The following is a 21,629-nucleotide window of genomic DNA, read 5'->3' as shown; positions in this document are numbered from 1 at the left end:
CTTTTCTTCTCATGCTTTCGCCATACCCTCCTCCTCCGCTTTCCTCCTCGTGCTGTTTTCACTCTTGCCACATTTTTCATCCCCAGCTGCTCCACTTTCGCTCTTTCATCCGCTGTGCTCGTTCACTCGGGAACGCTGACGCTCGACACAGGAACGGGTGCCTAAGAGCTGCACTCTAAAAATGGAACTGGGCAGGCCATGTAATGCATAGGGCAGATAACCGGTGGACGATTAGCACTGCAGAATGGGTGCCAAGAGAAGGGAGCGCAGTCGAGGAAGGCAGAAAATTAGGTGGGGTGATGAAATTTGGAAATTTGCAGGCACAAGTTGGAATCACCTAGTGCAAGACGGGTAATTGGAGATCGCAGGGAGAGGCCTTCGTCCTGCAATGGACATAAAAATAGGCTGATAATCATGATGACGATGATGATGTCATGTCAGATCACCACAGCCAGCCACCGATGGGCTGTCAAAATTGACAGGAGGCCCTTTGCTGGCGTGTGTTTTTCTCTCACGTAGACCCGATTGCAATCTTTTTTATTAGCCAATATCAGCGTGCACACTTACTACAAACATAGGATATAAAGAAGGTATTTTCATGTTGGTTGCTCCTGTGTTATTAGTAGTAGTGAAGCTCGGCTATGTTATCATACAATCTAGTCACCTTTCCAGATGTGTTTTCACCCACAGGAAGAGCCAGCTGAGCAGACAAGGGTTGCCGCAGCTTCACCTGAACTCGTGACCGAAGAGGAGGAAGATGAGAAATGTCCTTCATCATCATCAGTGTCTTCATCATCTCAGTGGGATGAAGGTACTACCAATGGCGACCACAAGGATGGAGCAATCACATTGGAGGAGTTTATCAGCCAACTTCAAGTGAGCAAGAATGTCCATAGACAGCTTGTGCTTATGTTTGGGCTCACCCGCTCCTCGTGCCCGCCTGATCGCATTCCCGCAAGTTCGCTCCCCTCCCCCTCTTTCCCTTTGCTCGCGCGGCAAGGTGACTCTCGTGAAGCCATTATCTTTCTTGTCTCACCCTTGCAATCTTTCACTTGTACCTAAAGCACAAAGTGCACGGGGTGCGATAGAATCTTATCGCACTTGGGCTTTATTCAGAACATGATGCGCATCGGCTCCACTTCTGCGGTCGCTTTTGTTGCGCCACACGCGATTTGATAGGTGCGTTTGCAAGCAGCCGCTTGTAATTAATTCATTTGACGATCTACGTCCGCGGAAGTTTCCATTTATTGTCTCGGCATTCCTTTGGGGCGGAAGCGAAATTTTGTTATATTGAAATCACATACAAACACTATGTTATATTGAGGTTTTAAATAATGGTGTTCTATAGACAAAAGGTTATCAAAAGTTAACTACTTCGTTATATTGAGAATTTCGTTACATTAAAGTTTGTTATATCGAGGTTTCACTGTACTACCAAATTGTGAGACATTTAGTGTTGACGAGTTATCGGTCTGAGAAATAGGGGCTTCCAACATTCTGGGGCCCCCAAGAAATGACCTCGTTGCCACCGCCCATGGAGAAGATGGAAACAACACTTGGTGTTTGTGTTGGGCATCGAATTTTTTATGTTGAATTCCAATGGCGGAGCCGGAGCAGCCAACGGACTCCGCGAGTGGAACACAACCTGCGCCGCCGGAGCAAGGCGGAAGCGGAAGTTCTATCCTTCGGGCGCTGAGTTACCCAGGATACCTTGCGTGTTGACATTCCCTTCCGCTGTTTGCTCACAGCACCACCGCACCGGTCACTTGTGTATACCGCGCCGTTCACCTGCTGCTTAAAAGTGCGGAATGGATATCTCGCCAAGTGCGCAGCAGATTTTGTCTGCTATGGTGAGCACACAGTATGCGGACAAACATGGTAGTTGGTAGGCGTCTAGCCGACTACTTTGGGCCTCATCGCGGCAATGCGGAACATCCTATCAAATTCCCGCTCGTAAGTGGCAGTTTCAGCGTCGCTGTTACTCTCCGAGAAATCGCTCGTGTCGGAACTTGAGCTTTCCGACTCGGAGCTGTCGCTGTAGAGTAGCAGAAGCAATGCCGCACGCTTTGCCGAACTATCCGAGTCGCGACAGGTGGCGCCCCCCAGCAGACAAACGTTGTAAAGGAAATGCGTCACGCAGAGTTCCGGTCCACTCCGCCTATTTTGGCGGAGCATCTTTTCCTGCTCCACGGATCGACTCCCGCTCTGAATCCACTCCGACTCTCTCATTGGAACACTTTACTCCCGCCCTCACTCTGTCACTGGAACAAACTTGCTCCGAAACGAGCAGAAAAACTTGCTCTGACTCCGCCATTGGAATTCAACATAAGTGTAGTGAGCCACTTCAATCTTGCCTCAAAATTATGTCTACAAACACAGTAACAGCTCCATTTGAAGCATAGGCTCTCACTTTACACTAAATTTGAGCAGACGCTTTACAACTCGCGATGTTTATAAACGATGAACGATGTAGGCTTTTGCTTTCTCTCATCCCATGTAAATTACAAAGACGGAATGATAGATCATCGCTGCTCTTCAGATTGGTTGTAGGTTCTTGGAGCTTCTAGGGTCAGAAATGGCGAAGGTTTTGCTTGATGTACTCACAATTGTTGCTGGTTACATCAAGCGGACATAATTAAGTCTGTATATAAAGCCAAACATTGTGAACCATCTGATATTGTGATTTAATTATATAATGATGTTAAGCACAGTTTTAAAATTTATTTAAGCACAATGTAAAGTTGTATGTTTACTTGTAGGTTTGCTTTTTAGCTGTAGTGGTGCTTCAAGCGTGACATGCACTGCGCACCCGCAAATTATTATTATAAATGTCAGCGTTCCTGTGTACCCAATTCCGCAATGAACAACGGGTGAAAATAGGCATCTTTGAAACTTCTTATTCTCCATCACTTTCAATGCGAAGGCTAACTAGTTGTAGCTTCTTTGCACAAGATAAGTTAGTTTTGTTTATGGTGCCTCGCTTCTTTTTTTTTTTTTTAAGGTGCTGTTTTTGGTGCACACTGATAAGCATGTTTCATTGCTATGTTGCCCATTTTTCCAGTAAATGTGCTAGTGGTTTAACTGCGAGGAACAGATAAAAAAAAAAGAAAGGATTTCTGTCATTGTCTTTCAACAATAGCTGAAACTAGCCTTGAAATTTCATGCTTAACTTCTAGGTCAAAGGTCGTCGTGGCTTGTACCAGGAGTATTCTGAACTAAAAGCAAAAAGTCCTGAGGGCACCTTTGTCACTGCAAGGTAAGCAGCATCTTTTTCTTTATTTTGACAGGCGGGGGTTACGACCGATGCTGTTGACAAAGAAACGAGCCTTACTTGAATTTAAAAAGGCTCCTACTCCTCGTTGCTGCCTCTTAATGTTGTTTGTTACTTATTTCTTACGTTGTTTTGTTCGATAAGACCCCTATTCATCTCAGTTTTTGCACTTGGTGTCACACCGTTCAACATGGTGAACGAGGAAGACAATTAGAGAAGGGAGATACTAGCAGGACAGATGTGCTATTTCTACATCACGTCCTGTCATGTGCACTTTTTGCCATGTTGAATGTAAACCAACTATCCCAGCTTACAACTCCCATGTAGTACTGTGATTCGTTTCCACCAGTGGTGCTACGTGGTTAAAGGGGCTCTGCAACGCTTCTTGAACATGGTGAATAAACCCCTTTAGTTGCCCGACATTGATGGCATGAACATCCGAGCCAAATATTATCCCTTTACGAGCAACAGGGAGCCTAAAATTTCGCTCAAGGGACCATTTGCTCTTTCCCTAAACTTCCTGAAATCTGTTCTGCATTTCGGGTTATTTTCTCTATGGGAATAGGCCATGGTGTCAAGTGCACAACAGTATGTCTGACAGGATCAAGAACCTAGAAACATGATGGCTGATAAGGTGGTAGTGCGCCACCTGGTGTAGCGGTGAATGCTTTGGAAATGTCATAACCCCCACCACTGGACAAGGCACATTCAGCAATTTTTTTTTTTTTTTTGTATAGGAAAGATTCATGAGGTCAATTTTCATCAATGCTGTACACATTACACACCTCTAATAAAAGGTGTTTCAGAGTTGCAGTAAGCTTTTTATCTTTCTTCCGCCGCTGGGTTCTTCTTGGTTGGTGTTTTAGTTTGTCTTAGTAGTCGTTGTCGGCTTTTCTTATGCCGCTGCACTGTTCTCGAGCTTCAGTATTCAGGGACTCAAAATCGTGGATCTCAATAATTAGAATTGAATTTAATTGCAGATAGACAGAGGTTACACTTTGAGTATGCTATAAACAAGGAAAGCGAGTACACACTAATGAATGCGGCTGAGCAAAAGCCTCGAGGCGTCCGTTGCTCCGATCGGGCACTTGGGAGATTGGTCCATTGTCTCTCAAGTCTCAGACCACACTGCCCGCTCAGCCGCGCACATTCTCACCCCCAGCCTCAGGATCATGTGTCCAGGCTGCATAACTCACACCGGCTGTGGGCGTCACTCGAACCTACCGAGTTGCCCGCGCTGTCTCGCCCCCGACGAAAACACTCCCCAAAAATTCCCTTCTCCAGATGCCACTAGTGGTGCGCTGCGCGATTTATGGGGCTTGCACGACCCAGTGCGCGAGAACCCCTACCGCTCCCTTTTTCACCGAAACGCGTCCGGCCACTGCCGCTTTGCAGGCTCTCTCGGGCAAGCAACTCGGGGGTGAGGAAGCAGCACAACATTGCAAGGCAACAAATACAAAAACACTCTGGGAACCCCAGAGAAGACAAGCAACCACGCATTCCAACTAAACAAAAAGAATGCATACATGAGTCAACTAAGTCGCACATTCACAACAACCTTACAGATGCTTTAACTGAAAGCATGATCTGCTCCTCTGTGGTGTGAGCCGAACTGCTGTTTAGAGTCTTACTACACTCGAACCTCGTTATAACGAAGTTGAAAGGGGGGGAGGCTACTTCATTATATCCATTATTGTCATTTTATGCAATATATTGGAAACATTGAAATAAGAAGACGGCTTTGTGGCCCGCGGAAACTCTACACAGCCACGCATACGATGAAATTTGAATAAAACAACAAAAGAATCTGAGGTGACAGCCTTTAGATAGCTGCTTTCTGTTCCATTGTGATAGTCTTTCACGTCCGCTATCCACTTGGCTCGTCGCGGTCGAGCAGCACGTGACACACAACACAGCGCAGCGCCGTGTGATCAATGAGGCAAGCGAACTTCGCTGCACCGGGTTGGCTCAGCCGGCTCGTGGCCTCCAAGATTGCACTGATGCTAATGCGATCTCTGAGGCCATGACAAGCTGCCAGCCCACATGGTTCCCCGCAAGGAGAAGGAGAGGTGTATGGTTGGCCTGGGCGTGACCCCTGATATTGCGCCGGTGAGATTTCTGAGACAAAGGCCCAGCTGCACCTGCCTGCACGGCAGGCCTTAGAGAAAGAGAAGTGAATGCATTAATCTTTCACACTACAGCGCATAGCCGAGCAGCATGGCGCGACTTGCGCAGGCTTGCGTGTGACCTCCGTGATTGCGCCGGGGAGATCTCGGAGGCCATATCCAGCTGCGCCTGCCTGCGCGGTGCGCCGTGCTGTAGAAGTGAATGCACTAATCTTTTACACCGCTGCGCATCTCATGCAGCCAGGCACACGCAAGAGAGAGAGGTCAGTGGATAAATGCGATAGTGAGCTGCTGCTTGTGCACAAGTGCGCAGCTACACACAGTAGTGAAAAAGATCAGTTTTGCTCGATGACGTATTCAACGAGGGGACGCAGGAGTTTTGAACTGCTGCAGCATGCCAAACCCCGCAGAAAGCATGTACTCAGCGCGCAGCGGTCAGGCATTTTTTTTTTTTCGAGACGTATCTAGTTTGTTATGTCCATTGGCAGGACAATTTCAGTTCATTAAAACGAGGGTTAAAATACATGCAGGGATGGGACACCTGCGCCAAAATGCACCAGAGAGAGAGAGAGAAAAAAACGTTTATTCTTGAAACAGTGTCCCGAGCGAGGCCCGGTATCACCCTGAGGTGGGAAGGTTCCTTAGTCCAGGAACCCTCTGGCTTCGGCTGCCTTCTTGGCCCTGGCGACGAACTGCGCCAAACACAGAAAATTGTCCGAAATTGCACCACGCTGCGCTAGAACAGCTTCGGCATGTGTGCTCCCGCAGTGGCAGCTCACAGTGAGCGGATTTGTTCTCCAACAAAGAGTGCAGCCGTTCACATTCCGCACACTGTGCAACGGCACCTTCCGCAGTTTCTCGTAATTTTCAGGCTTGTAACACTGGACTTTTAGGCGCTTCTGGCAAATAGCTGGTGTGCGCGCGGCCACTTCTGGCTGTTTTCGCTGCTGTTGGAACGGCCAGGGCGGCTGTATTTAGAGTGTACTAAATGCGGTTGAGTGAGCCGAGCGGCGCGGCGCTCCCTAGCTGAGGCCCAAAACAACAAAAAGTAGTCCGAGGGCGCTGCAAATGAACTAGATATTAGGGAGGTGCGCGCTGTAGCGGGTTCAGCGGGCGCGCGTCTCTGTTCATGGGGCCGGTATAACGTAAAACTATTACAATCTGTTTTTATGCCCATATGAGCCAGGCCTGAGCCTCTCACGAAGGGCTAATGGCGTATTTGTAATAAAAAGTCGCAGTTTCGCCCGAAAGGCGAAACAGCGATTGCGATAGCAAATTAGTAGACAGCTACAGTTAAACCTGCTTATAACGAACCTCCATATACCGAATTCCTGGATATAACGAAGTTTTCCTATTCCCCGCCGTTACTCCATAGAAGCACATGTATTTGAGACCTCTACGTAACGAAGTGGCAGCGGGAGACCCCTCGAAATAACGAATTTTTCCCGGTGACAACCTAGAGATTTAGTCCTAAATTTTGTCATTTTTGCGCGAGCAGCAACCGGAAGCACCTTCTCCGCCGCGACGGAATGCGAAGCGAGCGCACGTGTGTGTGCGTGCGAGCGTGTGCGAGGCGGGCCTGCAGCCCTCGACCTGGCGATCTTGCCGCCGCGGGCGTGACCTTTCCCCCTCCCTTCATTCAAACCTATCCTGCCGATTGCTGCAGCTGGCCTAGCCCGCCAAGCCAGCACTCTCCTTTTCCAGTTGATGTTGCCGACACGCTGGCAGACGCTGTGACACATCACACTCGATGAGCGCGGACACGCACTGTCAAGCGCTTGCGGCGTGTGGAAGGAGCGAAGTGACCTTCGTGCTGTTGTCTATCGCTTCAACGCAAACTGAGCGCCGAGAACACACAGCACGCACAAAGCTACGAGCCGCCGACGCACCTACACTGCCTAGACTCTGCCCCAACGCAGAACGCTTTCAAGATACAGCGCGCGCGACCGCGAGCCGCGCAGTTGATGCCAGAGTACAGTACAACGCCGCCCGCTATCCCTCCCCCCTCACGCCCTCGCCGGTGCCTTGAACCACAACGGAAGAAGGCGCGCTTCCTCCCTGCTTTCTTGCGCGCGCGAGATTTAGACGCGGTCGTCGGCTCCCCTCGCATATTTTCACTCGCACATACAGCATACGGCGCACAGCGACTGCGTTATCGCCCTTGGACTTTATACGAAACATCTATGAGCCAAAACCAATTTTAGGGCCACAACGCGTCATAGACACCATCTTTAGACAGCAAATACAGATTTCGAGGGCCATACTTTTGCTGGCGGAAACCGAAAATACGTCATAGTTGTCGCCCCCAGCACTTTGGGCGGCCAATGCCATCGTCAAGCCACCAAGCCAAGCGACATGAAAAATCAAAATGGCCGCTCGGGCTGGCGCAGGGTGGCAGTTCGCAATGTATGATGTGGGAAGGGTCCCACAGTTGCGAAGCAACAGCGGGGTTACCAATGCATTGGAACTGTGCCGGGACCGGCCGAAAACGACGTAACATCCGGGAAAACGCAGCACCCGGGAACGTAACAGCGGGGTTCTACTGCAACGCTATACGACACTACGATGCCATCGTGACGCTCGCTCTTCGTTTCTGATGCCTCGTGCTTGTGCGAAACGACATGCGTCCACGTATCCAGTACCTGGTGTGACATTTCAAGGATGAGTGCTTTGACGAAAACGGAAAACGGGTGTGCGTTACAATCGAGGGCGCGTTAGAATCGAGTAACTACGGCAAACGTTATTTTTTTTAAATTTTCGTGCCGAACCTGCATATAATGAAATCCTCTTTATAACGAAGTTTTTCGGGAATTTGTCAATTTCGTTATATCCAGGTTTAACTGTATATGAAGTAAGAATAGTAGTTTTATTGGCCGTATGAACTCGTCAACATTCGCATACTCACTAAATTAACAAGCACGGTGTCACGCACGTACAAGCAAACATGAACACATCTCACTCAGTGACTGTGGGAACTCGCTGTCAAAATGCTGGAGTGAGGAAGTGCGTCTGCAACAGTGAGCGGATTGACCTTCGTGCTAATGCCCACTTAAATGCGAACTAAGCAGCAGAAACACTGCGCACATGAAGCTATCAACACTCGCAGTCTGTCCCCATAGCAGATCACTTTCGAGATAGGGCCCGCGCGGCCGCGCCATACCCAGAAGTTGCCGGAGTAGAACGCTCCCCCCTTACCTCCCCTCCCCCGGTGCCTTGCGATGACGGAAAACAGCGTGCTTCCTCCCTGCTTTGCTCCCTTGCACACACGAGATTGCGCCGGCTCACTCTCGCACGCTTTCACTCGCACATACAGCATACGGCACATGGCAATGATGTTATCTCCCCTGGACTTTATACAGAACATCGCGGCGACGCTGACAGTAGAAATGTGCCTGGAGTGTCCATGTAATTGCTATCACAATAAAAACAGGTTCGAATTGTTTTACGTTATACCAGCCCAGGATTGATTGCGGCTCTCTGGGTCTGCGGTGACATATATGGTGACCAAGAAATTATGTTACTGTGTCGATTGGACCGCATAATTTGAGAACATTTTCCGCTATCATCATAAGTGTCGGTGTGGGAATATATAGTAGTTCGATCATAGTGCCACCAATGTTTTCGGTTTTACAGGAAGTGAGTGAGTACGAACTTTATTTAGGTCGGGAGGAGAAAGAATTAAAGCAGGGCCGGAGGCCCCACCAATCAATTTGGCCGCTCCACCCAGGTCGAGGCTGGTAGACAGAGTCCTTCGGCGACAGCCCGGGCCCTCTGGACAGCCTTGAGCTGAACGATGAGCTCTGTGCTCCTGAGCGCTGAGTCCCAGGAGGACTGGTCAGGAAAGTGAGCATGCGCTGTGCCACCGCTCAAAAAAAAAAATGAAATTATGTGGTTTTATGTGGCAAAACGACGAACCGATTATGAGGCACACCATAGTGGGGGACTGCGTAATAATTTGGACCACCTGGGGTTCTTTAACGTGCACTTAAATCTAAGTACACGGGTGTCTTCGCATTTCGGCTCCATCGAAATGTGGCCACCGTGGCTGGCATTCGATCCCGCGACCTCGTGCTTAGCAGCCCAACACCATAGCCACTAAGCAACCATGACGGGTTGCCACCACTCAACCCCTTCTGCTATATTCTAGTATGCTATAGATACAAAGCGCGCTTCTACTACGCGCTTGTGTTGGTTTATTTTGTGTTTCATCGTGGTTTCGAGGTGCACTGCCATATTCCATTATTCCACCAAAATTTAGATTGCCCTGCTCCAAACTGCTTTAAAATGCAATTTTATCTGCTGCATATTGCTCCAAAATGAAATTTAGTCTTCTCCAAGCTGCTCCAAAATGCACTTTTGTCTGCTCCAAACTGCTACAAAATGTAATTTCACTTCTCGACAAATTGCTCCACAATGATTTTGGGCAGTCCCAACCCTGTACATGGATCTCTATGGGGATTTCAAGAGGAATTTCATTTACTTCGTTATATCCCATTTCGTTATTATAGCCCCGTTTACATGAATGCGACAGTGGCGCATCGCATTTCCAAGCGCATTTGAAAACGCGATGCGGCGCCGTTTACATGTAGCAACGGTGTCGTTAGACGCCCCCCTCGGCTCTCGCTTGCTTCTCGGTAGCGTCTTTGCGGTTGTCATCGAAGGTATTGTTAGACGCCCCCGCCTCCGTTCTCTCCTCTCAGTAGCGTCGCCTCTCAGTAGCTTCACGGTTGTCATCGAAGGTCTTGTTAGGCGCCCCCGCCTCTGCTCTCGACGATCTTACGTTTACATGCTCCGCGAGAATCGACTAGCGCCCGTAAATCTACCCTCGCCTGGTGCATTAATGTGATGCGCATTACCGCTGTTTACATGAATGCGATGCGATGCGACACTGTCGCATTCATGTAAACGGGGTTAATGAGGTTCGAGTGTACTTGTGAAAGTATGGCTAATTCTTTTGTTTGTGCATGCATGTATTTTGTTTGCATTGCCCTCAGCTGGTAAAGTATTTATAAAGTGCCTTTCTTTCCCATTTCCTCCTGCCTGCAGAGTGAAACCAAACCAGTGCAAAAACAGGTACACGGATGTGCTCTGTTTCGACCACAGCAGAGTGGTTCTGTCCATGAGAAATGAAGATGACTGCAGCACATACATCAACGCCAACTTTGTAGATGGTTACCACCAAAAAAATGCTTTCATATCAACACAAGGTAGGGAGTTTAGTGCTGTGTTGTTGCTTGTTATGCTGTTAGGCAATCGAGGGGACATTTATCGTTTGTCATGCACGAGATGCTTCCTACTTCAACAGACTAGAAATGCCAAGTTCTTGGTCTCAGCAATGAGACCAGGGAACGGCAACTACATGGTGTGTATAATGTACAGTATAGACCACTTATAACGTAACCGCTTATAGTGCAGGACCGGATATAGTGCGGTCTTTTCAGACTCCCGTTAATTTTCCCATAGCACTCCATGTATACATGTATCACTTATAGTGCAGTTGCGGGAAACAAAATACCGGTTACAGTGCGGCTGCCTGGGAGTACGGAAGTCAGTGGAGACGGCGAACGCTCCCCTCAAACGGGCGCCCCAAGGAATGATCCAGGAAGAAAGAGACGAAGTGGAGGAGAACGGCACGTGGTGCGAACGAACAGCCAATGAGGCTGAAACCAGAATCTTGAGTGCGAGTCGAGTCGGGAAACGGCGCGCATAGCGAGCGAGAGCCACGAAACGGCCAACCCAACGCTCGCTTCACGATAACGGCAGTAAACGAAACTTCAGCGAGCGAGCGGGCGGCGCCGGCACGGCACAGCAAAGGGCGCACGCGGAGACCGTGGAATGTGAGGGAAGAGGGCGGCAGGAAAGCGGATTTCGCCTTGGCAACTCCGCCGCTTCGGTGGCTCCCCTCGCCCTCCCTCGTAGCTTCCTCACTTTCGACTGTCACCGTGCGCGCCTGCCGCCGCTACAGCCGGCCCAGCGCCAGCTCCCCGAAGTTTCGTTTTCTGCCGTTTTCGGGAAGCAGGCGTTTGCCGGCGTGGGTAGTTTCGTTGGCCGGCCTGGGACAGCGCCGCTGCTTCCCTCTGCGCCGTAGCCGCAGCGTGCAAGGTCAACACGTGACTAGAAAGTAGAGGAAGCATAAAGGAGAAAGAAGGGTTCACTGCCATTTCCTACGCGTGGCTACGGTAGCGTGGCTGAGACGTCAGCACGTACACGCATGTTCCGGCGCAACGCAGAATCGGCGACGTTGCCGTTTGAGATTGAGAGAGGGTGAAATGTCCGCCGCATTTTTTTTTCTTTTTTTTTTGGTTTGTTTGCCCGCGACATTGAGGGGGGGTCTCCCCTAAGCTTTGACTCTATGGCGGTGCCGGAGCAATGCCGGTCGGAGGCGCCGCTGCGTGATTTGGTTCGAAATAACGAGATTCGACTGTAAATTGAATGCAAACGTTCTAGCCGCATTCCTCGACTGTCGCATACACGTGGCGGCTCGGTGCACAAGTTTTGCATATGTGCGGGCCTTGAAAATTGTTGCTTTGGTTATAGTGCGGTACCACTTATAGTGTGGATATTCGCGACTCCGGCGACTTAGGTTATAAGCGGTCTACACTGTATATAAAAGTTGGGAGACGACGACAGTTTAGTATAATTATTTTCAAAGGATGTAATTACTCTAGACACTTCAAACTTTCGGTGCCCGTTACCCATAGAGTGACCCAGATTTGCTCAAAATATGAAATCTCTGCCGTTTATGGTCCTTTCATGAAAGAGGGAAACCTTTTTAAGCATTACATATAACACTTCTAAACGGGCCAACAAAAAAGGCTTAGCAATTTTCATTTAACCTCTAATTGACAGACATTGCAAAAATTGCCTCAAAACTGTGAAAACTGGCATATAAAGTTCTGGAGCGCTTCTAGTCGCATTAACAGCTTCGCTGTAATAAATAATCACATAGTGCACCAAGGAACATTTACTAAGTCGGAAACAAGACAAGCCGCTGCTTAAAAGTGATTGGCAAATAAAGAATGGAGATCAAAAGACATTGATCGTGATTTAATTTAGAAGCGAGAAGTTTGGATAACTTAAAGTACAGCTCTTACCTCGCTTCCAGTGCAAGCACCGTATACACTTCTCGCACTGTTTGAGCAAGACGTAATGAGCTCCGAAAGGGCTTATATGTCCTCTGAAGCTGTGCCAAAACTTCCTGTTGTCCACCCAGTTACCGTCTACGATATCTGCTGAAACAAAGGTTTGCCGAGCCACATCTGTGTCATGCACATCTATTATAAACACAGGGCAACGGAGATGGCTGAGGGAAGGAATGGATGCATCACCATGTGGATCAAACATGGCGGTGCCCATGGGGTTGCCATAAAAAGGTCTATACAGAGACATTAGTGCATACGCGGCCCGCGCCTGCTATCTTAGACGTAATCTGCGGCGGGTGCAAGGATTGGGCAAGCCGATTGGTGGCTTCATGTGCCCTCTCTTCCCACGTGCCGATGACCTGTGCTCATTGAGTGAGATCTGTTGATGTTTGCCTATGCACCATGCTTGTTACAGTAAAACCTCATTAATATGTACCCACTTAATAAGTAATTCCGATTTAAATATAGTCTCGATGAATCCGCCACCCTTCTGCCATTGAACTTGTATTGGTCAGCGGTCAGCCATGTATTGGCTGACCGCTTAAGCCACAGTCGCTTACTGCATGCCAAACAGTTAGTGCATACTATTTATTGCGTTTTTTGGCATGTACAAGCGCAGAATTGGCTAAATGTCATGCACGTAGACCGTAGATAGTGAAATAGTGGCACACGGACCTTTTGCGGACTGGCGATGCCACTGATAGTGACTTAAAAACATGGTGGCCATGACATGTTTCCTGCTCCTATAGCTTCTGGCACTTCTACGTCGCCACCACAATGATAACGTGGAAGTGGATGAGGGCCCTTCCCTATCAGATGCGGCGCGGGCATTGACTGTCATGAAAGCATTCGCAGAGAAGTGGGGCCTGATGGACGAACTGGGTCGCAGCCTTGCTGAGTTTGAGGATGCCTTCGTCGCTGCAAGGCCACCGCGGGGGCATGCGAAAATCAGATTTATTGCTGCCTGCTTGCAAATAAAACTTGTCTGCGTGTGTGTTCGAGGGCGAATTTAGACGTAGTTCTTTTCTGGCCGGTAAGTCTATAGCTGCTCATGTGCCATTGTCGGTTAATCAGTATGTCGCTTAGTGCGTACCTGATCCATGTTCCCCGCCAACTTCGTATTAACAAGGTTTTACTGTAATTTAATTACGAAATGAATGTTAGGTCCAATTTAAACGACTGCTAACACTACGAACGTCACTTTGTGTAGTTGTTGTTGCATTGCTGCCACTATCAATGCTTCACGTTTAAAGTGAAACTGCACATTTTTTTTTTTTCCTTGTGGAGGTGGAATCTTCGTATCTTTTTACACTTTTATTCTCAATTTGTGAGCGCCATCCATGAAGGCTGCGGGCACTAAGCACAGCCATCCATGGCATTCAAGGATTACGGCGCTCTGCGACACACCATACGCAAATCTTGGATGCTGTGAGCTGCGCCGATGCATTGCCGATGCTGGTGCAATGCGATCTGCAATGCAATCTGCATTGCACCTGCTGGCGCTCTTAATTGTGCAATTATGCGCTGATCTTCTTGCAATAATTTATAAGTGCTTACTGACAAGATACTATCCACCAGGAATGTTCTGGGAATGCGTGGAATTATTTTTAATACTGAAACTTGAATCTCTCCATTTAAATATTCGTGATTCAATAAAGTTTTTCGCTGCAAGCCTACAAGTACGACTTCGTTATATTGAGATTTGACTTTAATTGGCAGATCATTCTTGTGAAATTACAAATAGGCCACTCTTTTTGTAAGTGGAAGCTTGGATACCCAGGAAGGACGGAAAGTGATTTGTTTATCAATAGAAAAGTCTACATTGCATTCAAAAGTAAGCAAGCACTCAACGTGCCACTTCATTAAACAGAATCTTTGATTTGTTGTGATTCAGTCGCAAGCATCATGGGAACTCAAACGGTGACATGCAGTTATTTTATTAATTTTTTTTTTTTCATAATACCCCTAAAGGCACCCGAAGGGGTATTACATAGGGGAAATGGATATGTGAAAAAATGCTAGCTTTGCGCGCTACCGAAAAAAAAAGGAAAAAAAAACTTATACATAAGTACGACGTCTAGTAAAATACACAAATAAAACTGTATACAAAATACATTAGTCAAGTGAAAATATATATTATAAGTTATATTCTCTGCTCTTTTTAAGTTTATCAATACTTGTTAGTCTGGAGTTTCAAGTTGGCTGTACAGTTGAATCTTGCAACAACATTCGTGTCTCATGCAAATAGGAAGACATTGTAGCAGAACTTTGTGGTCGTGAATGCAACTTTAGAGAGAGAGGAATATAGCAGATCTGAGATGAGAGCTATTTCTAGATGACTGGCATTGACCGTTCTCTTTGTTATCTGACAGCAGCACTACGACCGTTTCTTGCAAGCACTCTGTTACAGATTGCAACATTGTTTTGTGCATGCCGTTAAGTTTGTTATGTCAAACATATAAAAAACAAATAGCACAGATGGCACAGGATTAAGGTGAGACACCTTGTCCTGCACATCATCTTTTACTTCAGTATCATTTGTTGTCACCTATGCATTTTGTGTAGTTATATTACCTTTCAATTTTTTGCCAGCTACACTAAGAGAATGTTGTAATTTACACAAAATTAGTGAGCAGCTATTTAGCATTTCGGGGCATCATGTGTGACGGCTCTCATCGTGACAGCGATCTGCTCTGCAGTGCATGCAGATGTTACCTGAGATAGCAGGTTGTAGGCTATGGCACAAGTAATCAGCAGTAGGATGACAGCCAGCAAATAAAAAAGGATGTGAATGTGGTTCAATTTCTGTAGCAGCTGCCATTCCACCTTATGATGCAGCAGTGTGTTTCGGTTTCAAAGCCGAGCACATTAGGACCTTGTGAGGCCTGTGAAAAATTTGGAGCCGTAGCGGCACCAGCTTGTGTGAACGGGTACTTGTCCTGGCTGCGGTAAGGCTAGCAAGGCCTCAGCCCACAGCTGGCACAGGGATTGGTTCTCTTTGTGATAACTCACACTAAAATACTGTTATGCTTTCTGTTCGTGAAGTCCCAGTGGCAGGTATCTTTTTGGAATTCTTTATCTTCTGATTTTATACGCAAATTTAATTTGACCTTGTGAAAGCTGGGGCAGTACTTTCGGGCAATCACTTTTGGAGATCACTAGATGCATGTGCATGATGGTTGGGCAAACACACTCATTGGCTCTTGTGGGCTGAGTCTTCTGAAATCTCGCGAAAGTGAAACTGTCACCGGAAGTATTGCTGTGTGAGAATACCACCCCTGAGCTTGTGTGGAAAAGCCAACTAAAATTACCTTGCTGTCATGGGGGTTGCTTATACACTGACAGCCATTACGTGCAAGTCATGAATGCTTTGTAGCGTCTGAAATTTTGTTGAAGCAGAATAAATTGTAGCAGGATTCAACTTCAGAACTTGACTTCTTTTTGGTTGCATGCTTTCTTCTTTTCTTTTCTGCCCCATTCCCATGAGTTACAATGTCAAGGCCAGGCACTGGTGGTTGCTGAGTGGCTATAGCATTCTGCTGCTGAGCACGAGGTTGTGGGTTCGATTCTCGGCGACTGTGGCTGCATTTCGATGGAGACGAAATGCAGAAATACTCTTATGCTTAGATTTAGGTGTGCCGTGTAAAAAAACCCAGATTGGTCAAAAATAATTCGGAGCCCTCCACTAGAGCCCTTGTGTTGCCTTGGGATATTAAATCTCATAAATAAATAAATGATTCAATTAATAGCAAGGCCTGCTTGCTTTCTGTTCATCCAGGACCTTTGCCAAAGACATACACAGACTTCTGGCGAATGATCTGGGAGCAGCGCTGTGCAGTAATTGTCATGACGACACGAACCTTTGAAAGGGGACGGGGCAAGTGCGGCCAGTACTGGCCACCTGGGGAGGCTGGTGCCTCCATAGAGCTCGAAGACCTGTTCAAGATCACTGTCTTGGCCAAGGACTCCAAACCAGATTACGTTGAGACACAGCTGGAACTGTTCAACTGCGAGGCAAGTCCTTCAATTTATTTACAGCAGTAGCTGTCGAGGTATGTTAGTTTTGACATTTCAGAAGTTGGGGTGGGGGGGGCAGGGGAGAAGTCTATAGAAATGAAAACGCTATTTTCCATACAGGTAGGATTTGATCTATGGTGTGTGAGCTGTCATGCCTTTTTCAGAATTGTTGCTTTCTTCAAAGATGCGCAACTATAGCTGTAATAGCGTAAATGTTGCAATCTGTGCACACTGCGTAATAGATAAACTAAGTGTTGGTGTTTAGTTTTCTCTTGTCTTTACTGATAGATTTGTTGGTGCTTGGTTCTTGTGTTCCTTTAAGAAATAAGACATGGGTGTTTCTTTTTCACTGTTACTCTCACTGATCTTTTTTTCTTGAGGTATGTCATTCTCCAAGTCTTACGAGTCTTTGAGTGGTAGGCTTCTGCCACTTTTATGTGGTTGCGTGAAATTCGAGTTGAGCTTCTGCTTCCTTTGTTGCATTCTCGCATTGACACAGAGCCAGGAGTCCCGCTCTGTGAGTCACCTGCAATTTACGAGTTGGCCAGACTACGGTGTGCCTGATTCAGCCTTGGCCATGCTGGCCTTTCGAGGAGTGGTCCGTGAGAAGCAGGCACAGGCAGTGGCTTCTATGGAGCCCAAGTGGGATGGGCATCCTTTAGGGCCACCTATCGTAGTCCATTGCAGCGCTGGAATTGGCCGTACTGGTACGTCATTTTTCACAGTCACATTATTCGCATCTTAAAAAGGCAACTCTGGTGATTTTTTGAGATCACGGATGTCAATAAAATTCGCTGAGTATGTTCCTCAGCACACTTCCTTTATTTCTTCAAACATCAGGTTTGAGAGTTGCGGAGATTTCTTGCAGGTGAATTTCATTAATTTCCTCGAACCATCTGCCTGGCCTCCCCTTCAGCTACTGGTCACATTGTGTTTTAATGTGAATGGTGGCATACATAGAGCATGCTGGGAATGAATGGCAGGCAACAGTGTCCAGTAGTCGGTAATCGTGAGCTGTAGTGTTTGGCATCAGAAGTTATGTTCTGTGTGGACGGGCATGTGATAGGCGGCAAGCGGTATTGTGTTGTTGGCTGCACAAACTTCAGCCCTCGCCAGCCACACACACAGTATAAGCCGATGACGAATGCATTCAGCCAAGGTTAGGCATTGCACAGTTGCTCAGTTCGTGCTTCTGCTACCGGCGTACATGACCTGAAGCTTAAGCCATTAGGGTGAAGAAAACTGCTTTTATAGTTCATATTTTACTCTACAGATTTAAAATGAGCCATTATTCATTTTGTACATTCCACACACAAAAAGTGGGAAACGACGACATGGCGCACTATCAGTATCGATACGTTGCTGTTCTTGAAGGCTGCCAGTGGCACTTGCCCGCGCTTCCCTAAATTAAACGTGACTTCATATACAGTCAACATTTATTAATCCGACCCTGACAGCACCGACGAAATTCATCGGACTATCTGGCAGGTCAAATTTAACAAGATGCAGAAAAAAAAATGGTAAAACACACCGCTGATTCATTTGACAGTATTTGCCCGAGTCTAACATGCCCCCGAATCAAATGCACGGCCACTTTCTGTGTCAAAGTAGAAAACTGATGTAGAAATGACATTACAGCTCCTAAACAAAGTAGAAATCTAATGTGCACCCGACTTTTTATAATGGCGGCCAGTTTCCTAAAGAAAGCTTTGCTGCACAGTTTTTGAAGTCGGTTTCGCCGCAATACAGCCGTGCTATGCGATAAAGTGTATGGACGCCGCGAAGACGGTTTTAGTTTCGCATCCGATTGCACCGCCAGGCAATTTTAGACCCAATTTCCTTGGAAAACAAAAGGCAAGCATTATAATCGGGTAAATACCATAATCAGACACTGTGAGCTACCGTTATTGCTTGGAAGTCTTCCTAGGGTGGGCTGAAAATATGCGTTTTCGGCAGGTGATGCGTGTTGAACGCATTCACTGTTCCCCGAGCTCTGTCGAGACAGATGCTGCCACTAAAGGGGCCATTATTGGGGTCACCATATGGGTCAGCTGCGTGTGTGCTGACTGGTCAAGTTTGGATTATCCGGCAAATGCCAATTTTAGGATCTACAGCGAAATCTCGTTGATACGATCTTCTCGGGAACCTGAAAACAAAGCGTATCATTCGAAAATGGTATCGTCCAGTGTATTATCCAACCATATTGTATTATCAGGAAAAGAAAAAGAAACGCATTATCCCGAAAAACGTATTATGCAGAAATTATGTTATTGAACGCGACAGGAGTGTCTCTGGAACATAAAATTGCCATTACCTTATTTCCCAGTCTATAAATTGCACCTTTATATAAGTCTCACCCCCCTCAAAATGCCAGTTTTTCTGAAAAAAAAATACATATATGTCACACCGGTTTATAAGACGCACCTGTTCATTTGGTAAGCGATTTAAAAAATTTACAGTAACGTTTCACTTCATGTACTCGGGTCATGCGCAAGCGTATGGGTGCCATTTCTATATAATTACGATTGCAATGATATGGACACTCCAGGCGTATTTCTGCCATTGTGGCTGCCGCGATGTATGCTGTATGTGCGAGTGAAAGCTTGCGATGGTGAGCTGAATCACGCACAAGGGAGGAAAGTGAGAAAGCAGCGTGGGAGGGAGAGGGGGTGGCTTGTACTCTGGTAGCAACTGCGTAGTTTGCGCAGCGTCACGCACCGTTTCTCGAGAGCGATCTGTAGATGCGACAACTTCGGGGGTCGGTTGACTCGCTGTCGGCCTGCCGGTGCTTACGTTGCTGCTCCGTCCTCCTCGCACAGCAACTTGCTCACGAGACGAACCTGGTACCTCCATAGTGCGCACAGAACCCGTAGCAACTTCCGCAGGAGGTCGACCCAGCACACTTCGCGTGGCCATAGCATCCAATCCAATTTTGACGGCAGTTTTTCCACAAAAAAAAAAAACGTGTAAAGTCACACTGTTCTATTTGCAACTCAATTGAACTGTAGAGGGCGCTGCGAAATATGGCCGCGTCTGGCTACACTGTGCAACATGGCGGATACACGGAGGTCCCCGCGTCGTCGCAACCGCTGTGTTTGATGATTTTCGTGCAGTGTTTGCGCTGTTTTGTGGAAGGAAAGCGGGTAGCTGATGCGGAGCAGATCATTTTGGCCGATCTGAGAGAGGCACAGTGGATAATGAGGCTGAAGTGGTCGAACGGTGTGTGCGAACCTCTGGCGTGACAGCGGACCCGCACGAAAATCTGATGAAAATCACCGATGTATTCTTGAACCCATTGGTCGTGGAACCGAAGTACTCTTGCACTGCTGGATTGTCGGAAGTACAAGAACGTTTCTGCTGCTTTCATTCACTGTTAATGCCTTGATAGATAGTCCGGTGTTTTGAGCGTGCAAGACAGCGGCAGGCAAAGTCGGATATGTCACGCTCGCCTCGCCAGGATTGCCAAAAATTGACTACCTGCTCAGTTTGGCACGTTTAACATGGCCTGTAGCAGCGCACTGACTTGCTCAATCAGCTGTTGTGCATGCGCATAAATGAGCAGCCAGCGCGTGCTTTTTGATTGTTGTTGCCTCAACACATTTTCGTTCGGCAAAGGCACAAACTCTGCATGCTCTTTTCAGTCCAGAGAGCAAGTGAACCTAAAATCAAGCTTTGCACTTACTAAGTGGTTCATTTGGAAAGGAAAGGTTGGCGCTATCTTCTGCAGCCCTTGAGGGAGCACGGCTCAGCGCCAGAGCTTTGCACTTTATCGCGAGCACGCACTACAAATTTGTGGCAAACCTTTCCCGCTACTTTTGGGTTCCAGTTATCTATTTTACATTCAAGATTTGCGCAATGTGACTGCTTCTTCGCTTAGCCGTGGTTATTGCAGTAGTTGGCCCATTGTTTCTCTCGTAGAGAACAGAAACGATAAATAAGAAACTGAAGGACCTGCTTACTACAATAAACACATTTGCACACCATGTGCAGGTATGGCTTGTGGTGCATGGCCTGAACTTGACTTATTACTCCCCGCTGTCTTCGAACATATCGCTTATGGTTACTGTGTAAACTAATGAAAGAAAAAAATATGCTTCTGTGTAAATTAATGTTAACTCACCTACTGCGTGAATCTTAACTAATTTTCCATGTTATTCTATAATTGACGTATACTGTATTTTAAGTGGCCAGAACTGTGTTCGCCTCTTAACTACCACTTCCCTTCAGACACTGATATGAGATGCAATTGTTTGATAATTACGCATTTTCAAATGAGCGCCTACTAATTTGCACTAATTAACGGGTAGCGTGACCAGGCCGCAAGGAAGGCGTACTGCTATGCCACTCCATAGTTATTTTGCACGCTGGTGCGTACATCTTGTGCTTATGTAGAACGATTTACCAATGTTACTTGGGAGCACCTGAAACTGCAATTTTCGCTGATGTACGCGGTAGTTCCATCTTTGTGCGCCGCATGTATCCGATGTAACAGCTTTCATCAAGGAAAGATCGAGTACCACGGCAACATTCGCTTCATGAACTGTAGTACCACGCCGGCTATCACATGAAACTGCATGTTCCAGCATGCATACGCTGAATGTTATCATGATGGCAGTAACAACCTCAACGCAAACTTGCTGAAGCTCGCTGCAGCGCTTTACTGCAAACATAGTACAAGCAACAGGATTGCATTCTCTTCACACAGACAACAAAAACCGATCCTCGCCTGCAAAAAAAAATAATAAAAATAAATCTCGAGCAAAATGTTGAGAACACAACTCATGACGTCGTCGCAGCTTTGCTGCAGAACTGCAAAGCGCAGCAAAATTCTACAGCCGTACCGAGTTTCGTAGATGGTGGCTCCATCGTTCTAGAAGCGCACCTAATCGCAGTACGAAGGCTGATGGAGCGTCTACTCCGATGCTCCAACCTCCATGCGAGGTTTCCTGCACTCGCCGCTGGGTGTTACATGAATTGCTGGAGTCGCGAATAAGACGCACCGGCGAAAAATTCAGAAAAACGAGCGACTTGTACACCGGTAAATACGGTACTTTGAAATGGTAAAAAAATTGA

At 47.2% G+C, this 21,629-nt stretch overlaps 1 protein-coding gene across 1 annotated transcript in view; it reads left to right on the top strand.

The window, feature by feature from the left end:
• Positions 1-21,629, top strand: part of LOC119442377 (tyrosine-protein phosphatase non-receptor type 9) — a 60,945-nt gene that overhangs the window by 27,074 nt on the left and 12,242 nt on the right. The window contains exons 9-13 of the mRNA XM_037707232.2: positions 691-876; positions 3,177-3,256; positions 10,444-10,604; positions 16,318-16,553; positions 17,056-17,263. Coding sequence (XP_037563160.1) covers positions 691-876; positions 3,177-3,256; positions 10,444-10,604; positions 16,318-16,553; positions 17,056-17,263 — 871 coding nt within the window. The remainder of the gene's footprint in view (positions 1-690; positions 877-3,176; positions 3,257-10,443; positions 10,605-16,317; positions 16,554-17,055; positions 17,264-21,629) is intronic.

The sequence above is a fragment of the Dermacentor silvarum genome, chromosome 2 (genome assembly GCF_013339745.2).
Source record: "Dermacentor silvarum isolate Dsil-2018 chromosome 2, BIME_Dsil_1.4, whole genome shotgun sequence".
NCBI classification, from domain to species: domain Eukaryota; kingdom Metazoa; phylum Arthropoda; class Arachnida; order Ixodida; family Ixodidae; genus Dermacentor; species Dermacentor silvarum.
Note: the sequence above shows the minus strand (reverse complement) of the source record. Positions and strands in the feature narration are given on the sequence as shown.